We start from the raw sequence: 22264 nt of genomic DNA on the forward strand, positions 1-22264 counted from the left end.
TCCCTTCTGCGTTTAGAAAATGTTTTACATTCACAATAGAAATCAAATTATGATTCATTAGTGTTCTCTGAAATACAAGTCATTCATTCAAGCTCTTTAAATAATCTTAAACGTTGAAATAATCTTGATGGATATTCGTCAAGATACATGTTTTTGCATTATATTATACGAATGTCATTATTTATATATAGTTTTTAGTTAATAAATTTTAATTTAGTTATTAAGTTAATAAAGTATTTAAGTTAATTATAATTAGTTCTATTAACTCATAATAAAAAAATATAATTTTTTATAAGCATTATCATTATAAGGCAATTTTATATATTAAAAAACTAGATACATAGAGCAAACATTCAGAATTTTTAATAATTTTAATTTTTCTTTCTCAGGAAAAACAATATAATGATTCTATCGTTTTAAACGCATCGTCGAATGTAAAGCGGAAATTCCGGTGTATGTGCTCGGATTATCTAATTATGTCGCACGAATGTCTGCAGACCGCATAATTTTCTGCGTTATGTTAGTTACGCTCCTTCCTAGCGTATGTAACATCAAAGTACTCGATAATTAAGCAATTTACTCTTTTTCACGCAACTCGAATTCATGATTACAGTTTAATTGAATGTGGAATTCGATGACTTTCAACAATTCAATCAGTGAAAGCTTGCAAAGTGAAGTTCTGTCCTATATTTTTACCAATTCAATATTTAAGCGGCAGGTATCATATAAAAACTAATATACAGAGTGACTAATGCAGCTTTCAAATGCAACAATTTTATATAATAATCAATGTTGCAAAGTAATTATTCAAGATAGTAAACTTCAAATGAAACCTAAAATGGTCTAAATGTCGATATCAAATTAAGACGCGGTTACAGTTATAGTGCCGCAAGATATATCGCAAACTATATCTATGTAAAGTTTAATTCCAACGTCAGTCGTCTTGTCGCTAACAGACTTTCCGAGCAATATAATATAATGTTGTATATAATATATACAAATAAAGCACCGCAAAATATTGTTCTCGTACAAAAGAAAATTAAATATGTAAAATCAAAATTATGATAAAAATAACATAAAAAAGTCTTGATGTTTATGCAAATATTGTAATGTTTCAAAAATAATTTTATACAAGCAAAATAAAACAATTTCTTCAGCCATAAATATCTTTTTAGATAACAACAGAAATATTACGTATAATATAGGTGTTAGAGGCATTTTCATATCTATTCACAGTGTGATGCAAGATAAGCGAAAAAAATACCCAAAAGCAAGAATTTAAGACCAACAAATGGGTTAATGCGGTCTTTGTTTTACATAACAATGTCGTTAGCTTGAATATTTAAATTTTGTGTTCATCGATAGAGATGTCACAATTAAAAGCCATATCCAATTTATATTGTCATATATCGATCGGACCACACACGACGATTCCGTAAAAATTTGCAATAATTCCATTTAAGCGCTGGCCGCCAATTCAGCCATAAAAATTATCAGTGAAATATCTGCTCGAAATATTCCGGAAAAGCTATACGCATCACCACCAAACAATTATATATATCTTTTGTAAGTCCACCTATATAATATTATCATTTTTTATATTTTTTAGGATTTTGTTATATAAAGTCCAGAGAGATTATTCGATATTTAAACTAAATTAAAAATTCGATAAAAAATGTCTTTTTAATTATGCGTTCGATTATTTCACGCGCAAGCTAGCTTTATATTATTATTTGCTAAAACTGTCAATTAAAACATATTTTTTAATTGCAATATTTCAATCGTTATATGTGTACATTATAATTCTAATATTAAGCAAGATAAATTTTTTGTTTAAAAATATAAAAGTTAGATAATTTTGTATTGAAATTTTGATAAAAGCATCTTTGAGACAATAGTCTCGTTAATTTCATTTTATGAATTTGTCTTTTCCATACAGAATCTCTTTGTAATTCTATCTAATATATCATAAAAGCGGAAGAGGGGTATGCTATCGAATCCCGATGAGACACATTCTTGGCAGTTTCCTCGAGAAATAGACACGAAGTGAGAAATGTTTCACTCAAACACGTTTCGCATCCCGAGAAATGAGACTCATTTCAAGTTTCGCCGAGAAATGACAAGAGACGATGCACAGCGTTTACAGTAAAATCATTAATTAAAACGCCCGGAAGCACAGAGAAAGCGAGTGGATATATCGTATAATGTAAGTACCGTCTGTAACGTGGTAATAGAAAGATTTGCGAATAATCACCATCTATATGCACAGACGACGCTGCTTCTACGAGAGAAAATAAGACGGAATATACTTGGCGAGGAAGCAATGAAAAAAGCGATTCTTTTTTCATGCCGCTCTTTTCGTTCAGCACTCAAATTATACTTAATATTGCCGACGAGCCACTTCTCCATTGTAATCGATGATCGTGGAAAAATGTAATAAATTCCATCATGATTCACTAAAATGGATATCACGCGCGGGGTTTGCAATCAATTTAAAACGATCAGCCATCAGTAGCGATGCCGCTGGAAAACCATTAAGGTGAGTCATTTACAAGTACAAATTGAAGTGTGCAGCTTTCGATGGATGCAGTTATTTCTATATATTGAATTTGTCACCAAGCAAGAATAGAATCCTTTTTTATAAGAATTGACGTTTTTATCCAATTTAATTGATTTGATATAAAAATATATGTATTATTCATCCTAATAATAATTCACGTCACTGCTAGAAATGTTTAATTGCAAAATAAAAAGTTCTTTATTTTTGTTTCGTAAGAGCAATTAAGGATTTGCTTCGCGTCATTAGATTCGTGCCGTGTTAATTTGATTAGCCGACATAAATGTAAAATTTTCTTTTTAAGATCAGCAAACTCCAACGTAACGATATCGCACTAAAACAGAAATTGTGCTGACTTTTTTAAATCAAAATCACTACAAAAAGTCGACATGAAATCTTGAAAAGACAATATTAAAATTTTATATACAAAATCTACACATTTGTAATGGGTACCTATGTACGAAACAATGGCAAATATAAATCATTACAGCAGTTATTCATTCATATTGATTTTCTAAATTATTGCCAAAAATAATTGAGATTAAACAATTATCAAATGAAAAGCATGCATCATTAAAGGTAACAAGTAAAAAGCTCCTGTAATTTAACCTATTGTTAAATTTGCATACTTTGGATCTAAAAAACTGCTTAATATTAAAGATGTTTGCCGAGAAAGTTTTGAAAACTTGGACAATGAAGTAGCTATTCAATCAAGCTACATATTTTGTAATCACAAACGTGATACGAACGCGTTGCTCGATATCTGCCAAGCTGTGGTTATTTTATGTAGTTTGTATCAATCTTCCAAATCTTTTTATTTTGCTTCCTCATAGAGGAATTTGTTTTTGTGACAAAATTTTTTTTTGAGTTTTCTATGCCAATGTGTTTAGAATGTTCCAAAACGTGTTTAGAATGTTCCAAGTACGCGATATTTTGTACAACCTCTAACTTCCGCAATTTTTGAGATACCGGGTTAATTTTTTTTTACATGGATAGGGTATCATTCAAAGATGGTTGGTATTGAATTTGGTGAGAATCGATGAAAAGGTTCATTTTTTATAAAATTTTTAATTTTTTGAGAAATGTCTGTATACATTGTAACTTTCACAAATTTTGAGATATCAGGTTAAATTTTTTTACATGGATAAAGTATTATTAAAGGATGGTTGCTACTGAATTTGGTGAGCATTGTAAGATAAAATGATGAGAAAGCAATGTGCAAGTTTTTAATTTGCACAACTCTACTTGTTTTTAAAGTGGAACAATATTGGCACAGGTGGAATTTTCAAACAACATAGAATCAATGTTAGTTTATACAACCTATTATTTTAACTATTGATAAAATACTGATCGATTTAAATATCGTTAACCATTGATTGATTTAAATATCATAAGAAAGAAGATTTTATTAGTGACATTGACATTAATATTATAATATTTTGGATATATCAGTCATACAATTACTCCATTAACATACATTAATATAAAACTACTCCATTAACTTGTTTCGTAGAAAGGTATAAACAGAAACTTCTGGTTTTTGTAATTTCTTACGAATTATATATCACAAACGATGCACGCGGTGTTATTTATTATTTTAATTGCATTTTTAGACGCTCTATTGCAATTCCAATCAAACGGAAAGATATGATGATAAACGCTTTTAAGACAGTATCAACCAGATAGGTATAGCGATTTTTAGAAATATCAAATTTTAATAGAAATTATATCCCGGAATTTTCGATTTTAATAAGCTGCAAACGCATCTATATTTTACTGTAAACTTATCACAATTTTATTTTGTTATTATTTCATATTTTCACGCATACGATTGTTACATATATTTACAAATACGTGGCTAAACTGGTAGGAGGCACAAATATCAATTTATTTCCTGCTTTTACGATATATCATGGGACAAAAAATGCATCTCTTGATGGTGAAATAAAAACAATATTACTTCTTTTTTGTAAAGCTAATAGAAAAACGTTTCTCTCTATTTTATTCTGTTGTCCTATTCCGAAAAGTATGCAAAATAAAGGGATTCAACTTCAATTGCTGCAATTAGATACGTACTTCGGCAGTAGTAAATCCACGAGTGTCGATAAGGCTTGAGTGAGTGCGCCACGCTCCGGAAAGCAAAGGGTGAAAAAACGCTCGTGCGTGACTTTTGGAGACGAAGAATCTTGAGGGATTGATATGTTCCACGACAAGAATCGATAGATCACTTCATCGGAACACCAAGATGGATCACGTCTAGTAAAACTTCACGATTTGGCTTCCCTTTTCACCCTTCTGACACAAAAAAGGCGCCCCATCGCCTCTAATAACTCCTCTATAGGAAATGCATGTACTACCATCATTCAATCTCGCGTTCTCCTCTTTCTCTTTTTGTTTAAGACAAAGAGTTTTTTTATGCCGGTGTAATAAATTGTGAATTGCATTTCCTTCAATATAAAATATGTAACGAAAAGTAAGAAAGAAGAAAGAAATTTTTTATGAGTGGACAGTTCTTCCAATCTTCTGTGAATATTATAACTTACACAGTGTTTTCTCAAAGCTGTAATTTTCTAAAAACTTTTTCTCGTGCAAAATAATCTTTTTAAAACATAATTTAATCGCAAATAAAAATTTATTATTTCAAATTTTCAAGTATCCCGATATTTATCATATACCATTAAAGACTTTTCATGTATTCTTGATAAACTTTTCCATGATAAAAAAAAGATTATACAAAGTGCAAAATATAAGAGATTTTTATATTTTTTAAAATTAACATTATGATTATCAATACCTTTTCTGGTTGCGTGTGGATCGAAGGAAACACTTTCGAATAATAGCGATGAATACTTGTTTTATTATTATTTGTTATATATCCGCTTATATTGCGATCGTTTTCAATGATCAAGTTCGTGTGGCTTGTATTTATCGTAGGGAAATTAATAACGGCGTCTCCCTTTCGATGGAATAATCGACGGAACGCGTCGCGATGCTACGGACGCCACCGAGAGAGCCGAGAGGAACGAGAAAGAGAAAGAAAGAGAGATAGAGAGAGGAGCGTCGCGACGACGCGGAGGCTGACGACGCACTGACTGCCCGCCTGGGTGCTCCCGACAGTAGTCGCGCTGAGTAAGAGAGAAAGAGAATACGAGACAGAGATGAAAGGTGGGAGAAGAAGGGAGAGAATGAAAGAGAGAGAGAGAGAGAGAGAGAGAGGGAGAAAGAGAGAAAGGGAGAGAGAATGCAGCCAGTCTCCCGATCTTCTAACTGTACCGACACACTCCCGCTGTGCCAAAATCCATCCACCCACGCACTCGCGGACACCCTCTATGTATCTTCGTTCTCGGTTGATCGCGCGCGATCTTCGACATGCAAGAGGGAAACGCGACACACTTTTGACGACTATGGCACGGCGGATACGGAACGTGCGACTAACAAAGCTTATTTTAGGGAATCGAAGTATATCCGGAAAACACTTCGATCTTTTTAGATTGTTTTTGAATTTATAATGCAATCAATTAATTAACTTATGCTATCGTCCATTTTTTTTTATATATATGTATTTCTCTCTGTAAACATTATACATGTTGCAAAATTTCTATAAAATATCAGTTATTACATATAATTTATTATTTTCTTTATAAATTATTCTCTATAATTATGTAATTTTTAACAAAAATGCATTATATGTAACAGCTGATATTTTATAGAAATTTTGTAAACATGTATAATGTTTACAGAGAGATATATATTATAATAACGTATGATAATACTCATACACATTAATAATTGCTCTCTAGTACTTGCTATCCTTAGTAGACTTATGATATATTTCTGACCATTTTACGTACAATAAATGAGCCATTTTAAACTTTGTTTGATATATCGCACTTTGCACACTGTTTTCCAAATGTTACATTATACTCTTAAAAAAGAAAAAGTCAAACATTATAATCATAATAGAACAATATTTATGTTTATTTTTTTATGACATAATATTAATACGAATATAAAAGAAAGATATGTACGATATTTAAAAAATATTATTATTATCTTATTATACACATATTATAGCAATAGCTATTTATACAGCATACATATAATAAATTGTATAAAAAAATATATTTTTTTTTAAATATTTGTAAGTAAAAGTTATATGCATATAAAAGAAAGCTATGTCTGTATCATCTGTATTAACTTTACTGGTTTACATAAGATGCTCAGTATATTAAATTGAGCCCCGCGATGCATCCGTTTTTGATACAAAATATTACAACATTGGAACTTTAAAGTTTGGAAATATTTACTCACAGCCATATCGTACAATTAGCCGTATTTTGGAAGAGAATTGCTTTGAGAAATGGGACGCGCATTACGGTACAGCCAATTAAGAGACCAAGTATACACCTTCGTGTAACAGTAAAAGAGCCTATTCACTGATGGAAGAAGTCTAGTGCCAAGCACCCAGTCATTTGCCATCGGCGAAAGTAATCTCGCGCTTTGTCCGCCATGATTTAACCACGGTTGGGCACCGCTGTTAGGAAGCCAACCCAATTCTAGTACCACATACTGGAAGCAACTATAGTGAATTCGAATCTTTAGAATCGTCATTCGTCCACACAAGTCTAACCGTGCAGAAACGGGAGCTATCGGTCGAAGAAAAAGGATTAAATTGCGCAGCGATTCAGATTTCGCGAAAGGAAAAAATTTAAATAGAACTACTGAATATGCACACACAGGCTGCATTTCAATATTCACTGCCAGTATTGAAAATCTATAGTATATGTGACGTAAACTACACGTTTTCAGTACTAGCAGTTAATATCGGAACGCAGCCATAGTAGCATGACATTTTAAATACCGCATTAATATTATTTTAATCGTGTTTATTACATATTTTCAATGGTAACATATTTGACAAATATATGTCGAGCTTGTATTTTAATACATTATTTTTCCTTTTTGATATCATACAATAATTTGCGATCTCGGATCAAAAAAAGACAGCATCACTGAGAAAGGACTACAAAATTAAAAATACTTAAAATACATGCAAAACTTTGCAAATAAACAAAAAAAAAAAATAGAATTTTGCAAATATACATAAAAAGAATTTTGCAAATGCACAAAATTTTATATGTGATAATATTAGAATTAATATAATTAATCATTTCTTTTATCTCATTTTATATATATATCAATTTTCTGTATGCAAATATGCAGTCACAGTTCAACAAACTTTTGTGATAAGTGAGCAAATATTGAAGTAAGAACATGTCTAAAGTTTCTAGACAAGATTTGCGAAATTACATTTAATATTGAAAGATCAGTGGGAATGAGATAGTTTATTTCTCATCCCTTGACTACATTTAAGTGGTACATACTTGCAATGTTTTTCACTATACTGCACGGATGGAGCCATAATGAATCTCACAGCGCTATCTAATAAGACGCAAAATGGACAACCGACGAGAAAACGAAAATTCCAGCTATTAGTACATTCTTCGTACCCTCGGAATACTTTCCAAGTTATTCCGCGAGAATATTTCACGAATATAAAATCCATCGATAATTGGACAGATTTGATGGATCGTGAATCATCGGCAAGAGGTTTGAGAAGAAATTTTCGCAAGTCAGTCGTTTATCTGTAATTCACGAAAGGATGTTTCAATTCTGTGATTTCGTAACAAAAAAATCAGTGAACAATAAGACAGATTACAATCGACTGATCCTCGTTCTTCGGGGGATTATCGCTATACAGACGTAGTCGCTTCAGCATAAGCCAGTATTCATCTCTTCATCTTCACAAGTAAATAGCGAGCGAAACGAAGTCGTCGGGATAAAATGCTGAAAAGTTTGCGCGTTTGTAAAGAATATATTTAATAAAGAGCATTATATATATAAATCGTCTAAAAATGTACTCAACATGATCGATACGACTTTACATTATTGTGACGTTTTGCATGTTTTTGTAAAGTTATGGAAAAAACCTTATTCTTATTTCTTTCCTGCATTTTCTTTACGCAAATATCTACCATTTTGTCGTGCCTTAAGGCTCTTATCAGTAGAACAGCCACGTACAGTACGTACAAGTACGTACGTGAATGGATCACATCTGAGAAGATATATTTAATCCCTCCGGGCAACGAAATTCAACCTTTTGCCTTTTACATGAGTGCTTTCTTACATTTCAATTAAAGTAAAATTTATATTTAAAACAGTGATGTGATATTCCTAACATATATATTTATATCGGGAAATTGGAAGTTTATATCGTTCCATCTTTTTCTAGTATCTCATTGATTATATAGTAGACGGAGAGAACTACGGAGGGAATAAAATGAATTAAAATTAAAATTATAAAATATCTATAATAATTATTATTCTATCTTATAATATAAATTTAAAATTTCAAAATAAGTAAATGTCTCTAGAGATATGCCTTTTTTATTCAAGAAATATTATAACATTTTTAAATAATCAAAAACTTTCTAATTATAAAGATACAGAAATGTTGTGCAGCATTTTATCGTTTTAAGTTTCTGATTGAAGAAATTGAGAGATAAAGATCTCATTAATTTTTTGTTGCTAGACAACCTGTGTAACAAACTGTTAAAGTAAAAACTTTATTGATAAGTTTCACTAACTTTCGTTCGATAAGATTCATCTTTTATTCCAAGCTTCTTTCGGGCAGGCTTGTTTTCGACTAGAAACGATATAAATTGTACCCAGTAGTGCATTAACATTCCATTAATATATATCGCACAAAAATTACGGTTTGCATCAGATTAGGAAGTTAAGATTATATGGTTCGATGTTAGACAAATTAAGCGAAAACTAATTTTTGTTTGTTACGTAAAACCTTATTTGGAGTGTATTTATCGTTACTGAGCAACTGTTGGTGCCTGAGTCAGCGATTACGCGCTTAATTTAACGGAAACACAAATGTTGCATAACATTTTTCAATCTATATCCGAATACTTGCACAATATATTACAAAGTGCCAAAAACTTAATCTGGTTTAATTTTTTTGTTTATGACTGCTTCTAAATTCGCTTACAATTTAAACTACTAATTAATACGAATATATATTAAATACATTATATTGTCATAATTTCTCATTCTTATAACACGTTTTTATTTTGATATTGTTGTCTGCTAAATTTTGCATAAACTAATTACATTGCGCTCGTTCTCATACAATTTCTTAGCTCTATCGATACCGTCTAGTCTCGTTTATTCAACCCCCGTTTAATTCGTTGTCTTCTCAGGGTTCGACAACATCGATACTTGCGGGACTTCACGGAAGCCTCTACAAATACTAGTCAATGACAGTCTGCCAGTAACCGCGATTCGATAGAGACGCAATTGTTGTTAGTGTTGATTATTGTATGGAGGAAAACGGCATCCAATTGAAAAATGATCGTAATCCAAGGCATGAGTATTTTACATCTTGCTTGCATCTTTTCTTGCCGTCTAAAGATACTTTTTAATACGTATTAAAATTGTTGTTCTTGAAAAAAATTGACGAAGAAATAAAAAGAAACGACGCTTTAGTCTGATAGTGTTTTGTCGACAAAAAGTGTCAGTTTCACACAGAATAAATTGCAAATCTATTTCTCTGTGCTTTATAAACTGTATTGTGCTTTGTAATCTGTAGTTATAATATTTTTTATTTAATTTTTAGTATTTCTTGTAATGAATTTAGAGTTAAAATCAATTGCCACACAAAAGAAATATGATTTGTCATAAAATAAATAAAATTGAAACGAGGAAACCGCTGGACAATTTGCTGACAAGATCTTTTTAAACATAGCTAATTTTAATGCAACAGTCAAATTATTAAATAAAAATAAGAGTTACGTATCAGAGAGTTTTAATAGTATCTTTTAAATAGACACTTTTTTTAATAATATCGCAACGTTATATAATCCTATTTACGACTTAAGAAGCTGTGATGTTTGATCTTCAGAGAGCATTAGTTGGAATTTCAATTTCAGTGCTATTTAAACGTAACTTGAGGCAGTGCAATCTGGCTTCAAGCGCATATCATGGAATAACATTAATAAAGAGGATAGAGGAAAGGGCAAAGTCGTCTATGTCAGTGGAGAAACGCATTTAACATCCTGAATAGATATAATGTCTTGCATTCCTTACTTCTTAACAGACAGGCTTAGTAGAAAGTTTAATCTAATATTATAAGAGTAAATATATAGATAATGTTAAATTATATATATATATATATATATATATATAAAACTATTTAGTAAGTTCAGACTATATTTTCAGCTAATACATGAATTATCTAGGCAAAGCGCCAATGTCCGGCACCATCATTTAATGACGTTTCCCTCAACTAGAGACGCATATGCATCTAATGAAAGCTATCGACAGTCTATAATCGTCGCTTAATGGGCCCATTGTCGCCTGCACATTAACAATCTTGAGCAAATTGAGCTCGTTAGTGCAATGCAACTGCTGGACACTATGCGTGTTTGCCACCACAAAGCTCGCGCGCATATACACTGGCGTCCAGTCTTGATTTCAGATCACGTACCGCGGACCAAGTGGAACGACAATGATACGGGTTTATCAGCAATGTGACTATACGTGTCGTTTTTTTCGGATTCTATATACTAAAGATATATATCATAATAGGGAATTAGATTTCCGGCTATTGATACCGTGATATTAAACTCGAGATTACAAAGTATTGTCCAATGTGTCTCGCAACATTTATATCGATGATATTGTTTATATTGAATTTTCTACCATCTATTCTGTCTACAAATTTCTGGACTCTAATTTGTATTAAAGAGATATTTTTAATTGTTATCAGAGGGATTTTGCGCGATGCTATTAAAGATCTGCATTATCAAACCACCTGCACATTGGCCCGAAATACCTATCAGATAACGATAACTGATGCGGATACAGGGTGGATAAATTATTACTGCCACGCATCGACGTGACGGAATTTACAATATCGCGTCTATATATTGTATGTATGTTTGGTAGCCCGAGGCGATCGCGATCCATTTTTAACAATGTATTTTTAACGATCCATTTCCCATTTTTACTCTATTACGGTCCTTTATGTATTCGTTTTGATATTGTTATGATATCCTAACAATTTCTCTTTGTGGAATTTTCAACTGTGATTGGCAGACAATTCTTTGACGGGACAACGATATATTATCTGAAGTCCTCTAGAATGTAAAACTGGTCTGAGTTTGTATAAGCACATGTAATGTTTCTACGTTAATAAAAAATAGCCTTGGAATAAAGATAGACTGTCTAATAATATTTTGCTTGTGTTTTACAGATGTCGAGGAATTGTTGGGCAAACCTGTTCAGACTGAACTCTCGGCTGAGACTGGACTGGACGTGGCATTGGATGCACTCGTTGATTTGGCAAATGGTAAGTTGTAATAAAACGAACAAGAAATAAAAAAGAACAGAAAGAATAATATATAATATATATATAAAATCGAAATTGCATAATATCAGATGAAATTTCTCAAGCTATTTTTAATTTCTAACTGTATTTAAATTTCTAAGCCTAACTAAATACATTGCAACACAAATTATTCTATCTAAAATTCTGCGATATATAATCTCAAATAATGACGAGATTAAAATTCTGCGGTTTGCGACAACGATTAATTGACAGCCACAATTTATAAGTAGATAAATATACTCTTTTTTTTTTATCTTATTATCAAATTCTTTAGAGCGCAAAAAATTAGCTTAAGATATTTATAACTTCAAGTGTTATGTATCTGGTGCAATAGATATTACTGGGAATACTCCGTGCTAATATTATAGTTCGTTTGTCGGAAGGTGGCGATGCACTCCGGAATGTTTGCATATTCATAACTGCAATATCTACGCGTTGCGCGTGTTCGTCGTACGTATATTAATTTATGCGTCGAATTGCACGTTCCGTATGGAGAAGCGACCACGTCGTTCACTCGTTGTTGCCTCGCGAATTGCGCGTGGTCATAATAAATCTGACGACTCCTTTGGATTCACTGCATTCTGTGACGCATCATGCGACAACATTCATTTAACACTAACGATTTAACATTTCAATATAGAATGAGTGTCGCATCGTTTATATTAACGCTAAATAAAATTAAATAAATGATTATGTCAAAGAAATGGAGTACGTTAATTTTAATTACTTTGAAAGTCAAACACATACTGAAAACTTTCCTGTCAATAAACATATATATTATCGATCTCGAGTAGTTGATACCATCTGATTAATCAAACGTGTTTAATTAATACATCTGTACGAGGAACATATGTAAACGTTATTTTTGGGGCCGCAAATTAATTCGATGTCAGGGGTGATTTAGGTTGTTTCTAGTAAGATCATTCGGTCTTCAAGAGAATTTCCCGTCGTTAAATGACCTCCTCGATCTAGAGTGTCACTTAGTCAGGATACTAAGTTACTAACAGTATACTAACTAAATTAGCAGGTACTACCACAACTACGTCTCTCTCGCTCTTGCTATCTCCTTTCGAGCAACCCCTCGCGTAATCACTACACGTGTACCATACGTACACGCTATGCTTGGTGCTCTCTACCGGGTGTTTCAAAAAAATTATCCCATAATTTATTTAAAAGAATTATCAATAAAAGTAGCAAGAAAATAAGTTATATTTTAAAATAAACACGTCTTTCTCTCTCTCTCTTTCTCTTTCCTCCTCCTCCTCTCTCTCTCTCTCTCTTTTTGTATTGATGCTTTCTACTTATATAGTTTTCATTAATCTATTCGAAAATATAAAAATTATATAGCGTTAAGAAAATTTTCGAAAAGTATACATGAATTTACTACAAAGTAAAATTCGGAACAAATAACGGGTTACCCATATTGAGCCAATATAAATAAGAAAGGCAAAGTTGTATGCACCATCGTCCGAAAGTTTTAATTAAAGAAGATTTCAACTGCGAGATGAAGTTCTTAAAGACTTTACCGTTGCCTGATAAATATTAAATATTATATCCGTTTTTCAAACGCACTATATATATATAAAATGCTTTATATTACTATCATTTTTTTCAACTTTTTTTTAGATATACTATGTCGTGCGCAATAATAAATTTGTAGCATACGCCGTATAGTTCATCTAAAGCTCTAAAGACATAGCCATGGGGTATGACTCGAGGATTTTGCACGACGGTGTGCGTTTGTAGTAGAATTAATTCAAGTAATGAAACTTATTACGGTGAAGGCAAATGTTCGGAGACATGATACAAGACACACTATCACTGTCTTATATTTCCCATCAGTGTAGACGAAGTCTAATATATTAATAGGCGAGTGGCAGCATCTTATAAATTGCTTCGTTACACCGCGCGTTATTACTTTCAGTTGTCGGCTAATAGTTTGATAACCTATTTGAGTACACAGTATATTGAAAGTTCGATCTAGGATTATTAACACTATCGATCTCGATTATTATCAAACGGACGAAGATAAATGCTTGTTATTAGATTACGGAAATCTCAAATTAGTGATGTATGTTTGTATCTTTCATGATCTATATCCCAAGTTTATCTCTTATTAATATATGTGCATTGCATGTGTGTGTGTGTGTGTGTGTGCTCGACATGTATCAATGTTAGTAATGTTCCTCAGAACTGTTCTTCTGAATAGAAGCAGATATTATTTCGGTGGGTTTGATTTCCACACTGTAAACTTGAGTAACTTCTCTGTGTCAATTTCTCCGGGTGTTAGGTAACCGAACATAAGAACAGTGAATACAGGATATATACGACGTTAATGGTATCGTATCGCATGTTTCAGCGACGCAAGAGTTATCTGCCAGAACTGAATCTTTGCTCAGGGAGGGTGAGAAAGCTCACGAACTCGGATTGGAATTGAGTAGGGAAACGGACGAGATACGACGAGACTTGGAAGGTGCGGTGAGAGCATGCTCGGGTCCAGATCGTTCTCTTTGTGCTGTCATTGACTCTTCGGGGATTCGCTTGGATCTACGGATAGAACGGGTGAATAAACTTTACGATTGACGTTGGTTCGGTCTAATGCGTTCGCATCGAATAAACGATTTGATTTGCGGCAGATTTTTATCACGCTTTTGTATGTAGATATTTTATTCATCTACAGCAAAATTTGTTTAAATAGATACAAATAGATAAAATTCAATTGGAAGATTTAATTAACAATTATAATTAGCAGTTACATATAAAATACAACATTATATATACTTGCTCTTTGTATTGTTAAACTATTATACTATTAAACAATTATTTGCTTATTATACTCGCTAGTAGAAATAGCTAACAGAGTAATTAGGCTCCATGAATTATAGATGTACGTAAATGTTATCTTTATTTAGTTATTTTTTTGAGTGAAAAATGTCATGTGTTAAAATAAATGTATCTAAACAATATATAATTATATAAATCTTTTCTTAAAATTTTGTTAACAAATATTAATTATAATTATTAATTATATATCTATCGCGAATATAATGTATTGAAATACATTTACGTTACTAGATAAAAAAACGATGATATTGTGAATACTCTTATAAAATTATAAACTATGAAAAATAATTATGAATACTTATAAAGTTTTAAACTATATGTTAAATAATATTTACTATTGAAATAATGTCTACAATTTATTAATTTTTAAAACTCAATAAATTATTATTATCGTCTCGATTTGCGCGGAAGCAACAAATTGCTACAGCATCCACTTCTCTAAAACTTACAGTCTTCCTTCTGGTCATCGCTACCTCGAGGGCGTACACGCTTCAAGAATCAGTCTCAACTGATTCGACCCCGGGTGGTAACAATTGCTCGACCACCGACACCTTCCTCATTTTTCGTTCCTCAAACGAGACACAGGAGAGCGGAATGGACATGATGGCGACGAACGTGCTCCTTGACGATACGAGGAACAACTCGAACATATCACATCCGGGAACGTTGACCTCATCCAGAGACTGGGATGAGAAACCGAAACTGAAGTTCCCGAAATTTGCCATGGAGGAGCGTTACAAGATGGCAAGTTTGCATCTCGATAAGGGATGGTTCGTCTTCGATTACTTCAGAGGCTTCCTGTCCTTTGTACAACCTTATGACATACCGATCGGTAAGGTGATAAAAAATTATTCCTGCGATCAGTTTTAATAAGCTCGTATAAGTTTTTAAAAGACATACGTATGCTTCGACAGATGTGTTTTAGATTCGAATAATCAATATTTTGTGAAGTATTTAGTTGTATCAATAATTCATATTTCAATGAAAAAAAAAAAAAAAAGGAAAACATTTTGAGTGCACATATCAAACGTGTGTTGCAATAGCTCGATTCATGCGTTTGAACGTTTGTTTGTCATAGTTTTCAATTCCATGATCGACGGATTTTTATAGATAATTGCGAATTCTAATTAAGGTAAACGTCCCAATAGCCGGACATGTAACGATACTAGTAAATTACATATGGCAGTTTACATTTGTTTGAAACAGCTATAGCAATATTTACCATTATCTTTTAATTAAATTTTTGCTCGTTGTTTGTATTTCTTTTTGTATTCGTCTCTCATGTTCCATCTGTAACATGTTTCATTTTTTTCCTGTATTTATTCCACATTTTTGTTGTTATTTATAATGTTGAATTACCAAAACATAACACCGTAATTATAAAAAGCAGTAATTTTTACTTTTTTACAGTTCCTGCAAAATAATTTGCTAGTTTTACTTTGCTCTGCATATATTCAAAATGCTGATATAAATTTTAAATAAAAAACAATGATTGTTTAAATTGGCAACCTAGAATTTTGCAGGACATAAGAGAACTGCAGCGGAAATTTTTCAAGGATCTCTCTTTATCTTTCGTTAGTCACGGAATTTCACATATTCTCATGCATGTACATGCGAATACACATAACACTTCTAGGTTCAAGTACACCCATTTTTCTCATGGTTAGCGAATGAATTCAACCACGTTACACGATAATAACGATGTTATTCTTTCGCAACTTCCGCTTTTCTATCTCATTTATCACTCATTCTATTTTCTCAATTTTTTCTTAAAATTCACTTTCTCGCATACAATATGTGTATTCAAATACATCGCTACTTCGTAAAAAACATCAAATTTACTATTTCAGCAAATTTGTTGATCTCTGACATGGTATCGATACATTTTGCGCTCTCGTATAATCATTCTATTGTTATATTGTCTTTGTACAGATTGACTCAGAATAAACACAAATTAAATATCAATGTTAAAATTTAATATCTTTTTTTATAGGGTGAAATATTAAGAAAAATTGCACACATATATACAATATATATATACTATTTGTCTCGAGATTTGGAAAGAGGCTGATAATAAAACAATCAAAAACTCTTCTATCAAAATTTGATTCGCTTATCCTGAGACACTATGTATACTTTTTATCGCAGCTATTGAAAGACGATCGTTTGCTACGTCTACGGAACATCAGTCAGGGAAATTTGACGGAAGCAGGACGACGAGCTCGCGGAGAATACCTCCACGTACCGCATCACATCGCCCGGACCACATTGGATGCTCGTAACCGTAGGTAGAAAATTCACCATTCCGTTCTCCGAATTGATATTATATCGGAAAAAGTCGCGAGATCTGTGTTCTCAATACGGATAGCTTTTTTCAATACAAGTCAGTCGCAGTCAAACGTGCTTGGGAAGGGTCACAAATGTGGATCCTGCAGAATTTAGTTGAGCGTATAACTATTTGGTTCTGAGAAGAATCAAAATGGGAGGCGGCTGGAAGGGAAGAGAGAACGATGCGCTATATAGCATCAGAAAACTTTCCGGCATTGATGTCATGTATTATGATACGTTATAGCACGCGCGACGACACGTTGAGATCGCGACGACACTTCAGCGCAGAAACTTCGCCAAAGAGCTCGCGTACTCGAAGAAAGCTAAATTAGTCCCTTCAACGCCAGGTTTCTCTGAATGTTATGCGAAATGACGTGAGTTAAGCTGAATAAATGGCTTATGCAGCTTTTGGGAAAGTAATAAATGACACGAATAATTGCCATTTCACGGTATAACTCGCTAATTTGCGAAAACAAAGATATATATACAACGTATATATATTTCAAAGATTTCTCTTAATTCTTCTATTATTTACGTACTATTTAATTTACTCTCTGAGATAAAAAGTTTTCCACCATAGAGTTTAAGCGCATCAATAGCTTTTCGAGCACTCGGTACTAATTTGCCAATGTTTCATCTTAATTGTACATTAATTTAGCAATAATTATATTTTTATATTAATATTTTTATTATTACGTCATAATAATTAAATTGAATTTGTAATAATGATTGCATTATGTGTGTTGCTCCAACATATTCGACACAATTTCTCTGATTAATTTCAAAGCTTTGTACGAATAGATGCGTTTGCTCATTCATGGAATAATTTCCATCGCAGAAATTCAGACGGCAATCGGGAAGAACGCAATCTACTGCCGCAAACAATGGAAGAGAAAGATAAAGAAACGCGGGAACCTTGGTGAATCTTCGCCGCGATTAAACCGTAGCAAATGCTGATAAGTCCAGCTGTAGTTTGACGTTGCGCAAAACACGTTCCGCATATTTCGACTAGTTTAAAGCAAACGAACAAAGGAAAATCTTATGGATTTAAAAAAAAATAAGTCCGAGAGAAAAAGGGATATGTATTTTGGAAAGGGATATATATATATATATATATATGTTTTACCAATATGTAACAAGCTCTCACTCTTACAACCACCGATATCAGCACTTCGTATAATTTGAAAACTTTCGCGGAAGGAATAACGTCAAAGAAAGCCGACTTAGATCGTAAATTGGGGAACAAAGAAAAAGTTAAGAATAGATTTCTCTCATATAGGGAGAAATATTATATAAAATTTGTTTTGAACGCTGCATACTTCGAGAAGTCGACAATATCAAACTTTTAAAATTTTTTGGACTCTATGTAATATTTCATAGACATTATTTCGACATAAAGCCAATATCGAGCAAGTGGAAGATGGAATAAAAAAGTGAAGTTTTGAAGAAAATACTCTTTTTGTAGATTCATAACGTGCGCATTATCTCTGCTGAGTGTTCTTCTTCTCTCTTTTGCTCTCCATGTTTTCCCTTATCTCTTTACACTCTATATATCTATATTCATATCTATATATCGTTCAGTAACAGTGATGTGTTCAAGGCATATTATAACTTTGAAGGTAAACAAACCAGACTAAGTTAAATCGTGTTTTAACGTGAAAGCTGGAAAAATACAAATCTGTTTTATAAAAGTGCATTTTGATGTTTTTATAATTAATGTTTTTATAATTAAAGTTTTATAAATTGATGTCAGAAGAATTCATACAAATGCAACAACTATAAATTTTTTATTTATTTTGCATCATCAAAATTTATATTTATCTCTTTTTTAATGTTACATGTACAATAAAACTAAACTTTTTTAGATATTTGTTTCCCATTATCTCTTAATCATCTTTAAAATATATAAGATCACAATTCTATTTTTGCTAAGGTTTATTAATAACATTCTATATCTCAATTTTTTTTTTTTTTAAGCATGACAGTGTTTCGAAACGTTGTTATATAATTCCAAGAAATGTAACGCATATGTTAATTCCTAGTATATTATATAAAATGCACATGAATTTTCAGCGTGAAATATCTCGAATACATATGTCTGCATAATGGATTATTTTTAAATGCAGGACTATTTAAAAAAAAAAACTGTTTATATATGATAAATTTTCATGTAAATGTCCGGATATAGGGACATGTCCGGCAATCGGTACTTTTACCTTAAAGGATATCTATCTGTATAGAAAGCAACATTCAATATTTTTATCCTACCGTTTAATAGCTCTTGGTTCAGCGAGTAATTTAATAGATTTCTCGATACTATCGAACAATTAGCGTCTTCCTTCCAATTAGCAGAGAGAGAATTATAATCCTTCTCGCTCTTTACAGATTTACTGGCAGATGCTGTGGAAAACCGCATAAGCACCATTAAATTGATTTCAGAGGTAAGGCAAAATCACGCTGAGAAGCTAGAGATATTTAGCTACTGATGAACAATGGAATAGTTCATTAAAGAAAGTCTTCATTAGAGCCTCGCCGCTGTTCTCTCGATGCTCTTTGCCTTATTTCGGGAAGAGAGAGCTTTCCGCGACGCGATGTGTGCGATATATAATCGTTGCGATCTAACGTCATGCGGATATTACTGTTAAGTTTCTCACAAGCCTCGTCGTAACTTTTACAGTCTTTGCATGTGGAAGCAGCTTTTCTGGGCTTAGCAGCCGTGTGCTGCGTACTGGCCTGTATAATTCCTGGCACAGAACTTTGGCTCGCCTGTCGACCAATCAGACAGGATTATAAACCTTCTCAGCATCCCGGTGTTCTCGCATTTCTCCTCGCCGTTTTCGCCTTTATACTCGGGTAGGATCCATGACGATTTTCTCGTTCTTAGATACCGCTCTCAGAACTTATGACCGTCACTTCCAACCTTACTCGTGTTCCCTGATTCTTCTGTCCTTCTTGATTACATTTCGTGAGTACGTAATCATGTCACAAATTTAGAAAGACGATCAAATTTTCGTGATTACATTGATTTGTTCAATTAATGATACACATTTCTTTATTACTTTATGCTTGACATAAATGCACAATTATTTTTATTCTTTATTTTTAATAATCGTCAGAATTAATAGTGAAGATAAGAAATTAAAATATACATTCATATGCAATAATTATATTTTATATATATACAATATTTGCATTAGAAAAAAATGTGACTATATTAATATTAGATGAAGAAGTATGACGAAAATAAATGAAGATAGGAAGAAGGGAAAGGGCGGCCTAAGTAGGTATATATATCTAGCTATTCATTTCGCTATGACGCTGGAAAACCTTTTACCTAAAGCAAGCACTCGCTACGTTATTCATAATCCTTGATGCGTGGTTCACAGGTCTTGCATGGTGACAATGATAATATGCAACGAGGCGTTGGCGGCTGGGATCGAGAAGTTGCCTATAACGGTAGAGACGGCGTTACAGGATTTAAAGGACTACCACACGGATACTACGTTACAAATACGAAAATGCCTTACGAGAAGCTTGGACGTAGCTAGCGAAGCAATTCTCGCGGATCTAGACAGTGAGTGAAATTTTGTTTTCACGTTATTAAAAACACACAGGTCGCGGAAAATTTATTTTGGGCATAAATAATGCGCTCTACATGTCTTATTATACTCAATAAAAGCAAAATGCTACATCACTTTCAATAAGAATTGCGACATGATTTTGGAGATGATTTACTCTGAACACTCTCTTCTTTTGTGTTATCGATGTAAACGTATCCTGCAAATTATTATAATTGCGTTTTGTCTTAATTGCGCTTCCAGACTTTCTATCTTTGTGTTCGTTACGCTCATACGACATGTCAAGAGTATAAAAAAGACACGAGAAACTAAGAAGTAAAAAAAATCATTAAAGTTATATAGTTACTATAATATGCGGGATTTTCTTATAAATATAAAAATATGCCATAATAGAGAATAAATTAAGCAAAATAAAGTCTTTGAAAATTATTTGCGTATTTTTTGAAATTGCTTGCTTTTTGTACGTTGTTATCATTCTTTCGCTTCTAATTTAAAAAAAAAATCCTTTTTTCCTATTAGGAGATTAAATAATTGCTTGTAACTTGACTGCTAATGGTAGTAGAAATACAGCTCATGGTCGATTAACTAATTTCCGGAGGAGGTTAAGTGTGGAAAGCGGAGAACCACTTGCGGTTCGATTGCTAGAACTCCGCTACTTTGATGCAAGCTAATAGTTACAAGCGATTCTCCGTTCTTGATTCTTGAACGTAGCCACAAAGCTGGCTAATTCTACCACTAAATATTCGCATTTAATATTAAAATCATCTGTACGATTTGTCAAATTTAAGCGATTTTGTCGCATGCATGAACTTGACCGTGGTCAAAATTGAACGATTTAACTATTTATGGCTAAATATGATAAGTGAAAGAAATCTGGACAGTCAATATTGAAAATAACGTGTATAATATTAATATTCAAATGTTAGAAATTTTATGACAGTTTAAGAATTTTAAATTTAAGTTTGGCTTAATTATACTATACTAAATTAAAAATTATTTAATAACTGATAGTAAAGTGAAAATGATACAATGATTATTTTTTTGAAATGTAAAAAATGGATATATGTGTACAATGAGGAACAATAATCAGCTCTCTGAACTTTTAAATATTTATGTCTTATGCAGACCAACAAAGATAAATTTATAATTATGTGTAGTATTTAAATTTTCAAAAGCTTTTATTTTGTCCAATTATTTTTTGCTCATTTTATGTATAATATCAAAGCATATTTAATTCTCTGACAAGTTGGAATATTTTTGACTATTTTCTCTCTCCCTCTTTTTCTCTCTCGCAAGTTTGGTGGTAATATTTTATTATATGTATCATTTTGCTTGCACACATGATAAATTCATTTACATTTAATGATATAACAATTCAATTAATTTAACTTATGTCAACAATATTACAGGAAAAACATATGTATATCATCAGAAAGTACTTAATTTTTATAATTAGAATAATTCTGTTTCTTAAAAAAAAATACCATTAGAAAAATA

At 32.2% G+C, this 22264-nt stretch overlaps 2 protein-coding genes across 2 annotated transcripts in view; one reads left to right on the forward strand and one right to left on the reverse strand.

The window, feature by feature from the left end:
- Positions 1-5641, reverse strand: part of LOC115240576 (green-sensitive opsin-3) — a 64500-nt gene extending 58859 nt beyond the window's left edge. The window contains exon 1 of the mRNA XM_029815806.1: positions 4634-5641. The gene's annotated coding sequence lies outside the window, so the exon portion shown is untranslated. The remainder of the gene's footprint in view (positions 1-4633) is intronic.
- Positions 5642-14780: 9139 nt separating this feature from the next.
- Positions 14781-22264, forward strand: part of LOC115240577 (prominin-1) — a 16732-nt gene continuing 9248 nt past the window's right edge. Inside the window, exons 1-4 of the mRNA XM_029815807.1 lie at positions 14781-15693; positions 19575-19630; positions 19867-20042; positions 20576-20763. Coding sequence (XP_029671667.1) covers positions 15456-15693; positions 19575-19630; positions 19867-20042; positions 20576-20763 — 658 coding nt within the window. The 5' untranslated portion in view covers positions 14781-15455. The remainder of the gene's footprint in view (positions 15694-19574; positions 19631-19866; positions 20043-20575; positions 20764-22264) is intronic.

Source organism: Formica exsecta, unplaced genomic scaffold (assembly GCF_003651465.1).
Source record: "Formica exsecta isolate Colony F162 unplaced genomic scaffold, ASM365146v1 scaffold442, whole genome shotgun sequence".
Classification (NCBI taxonomy): domain Eukaryota; kingdom Metazoa; phylum Arthropoda; class Insecta; order Hymenoptera; family Formicidae; genus Formica; species Formica exsecta.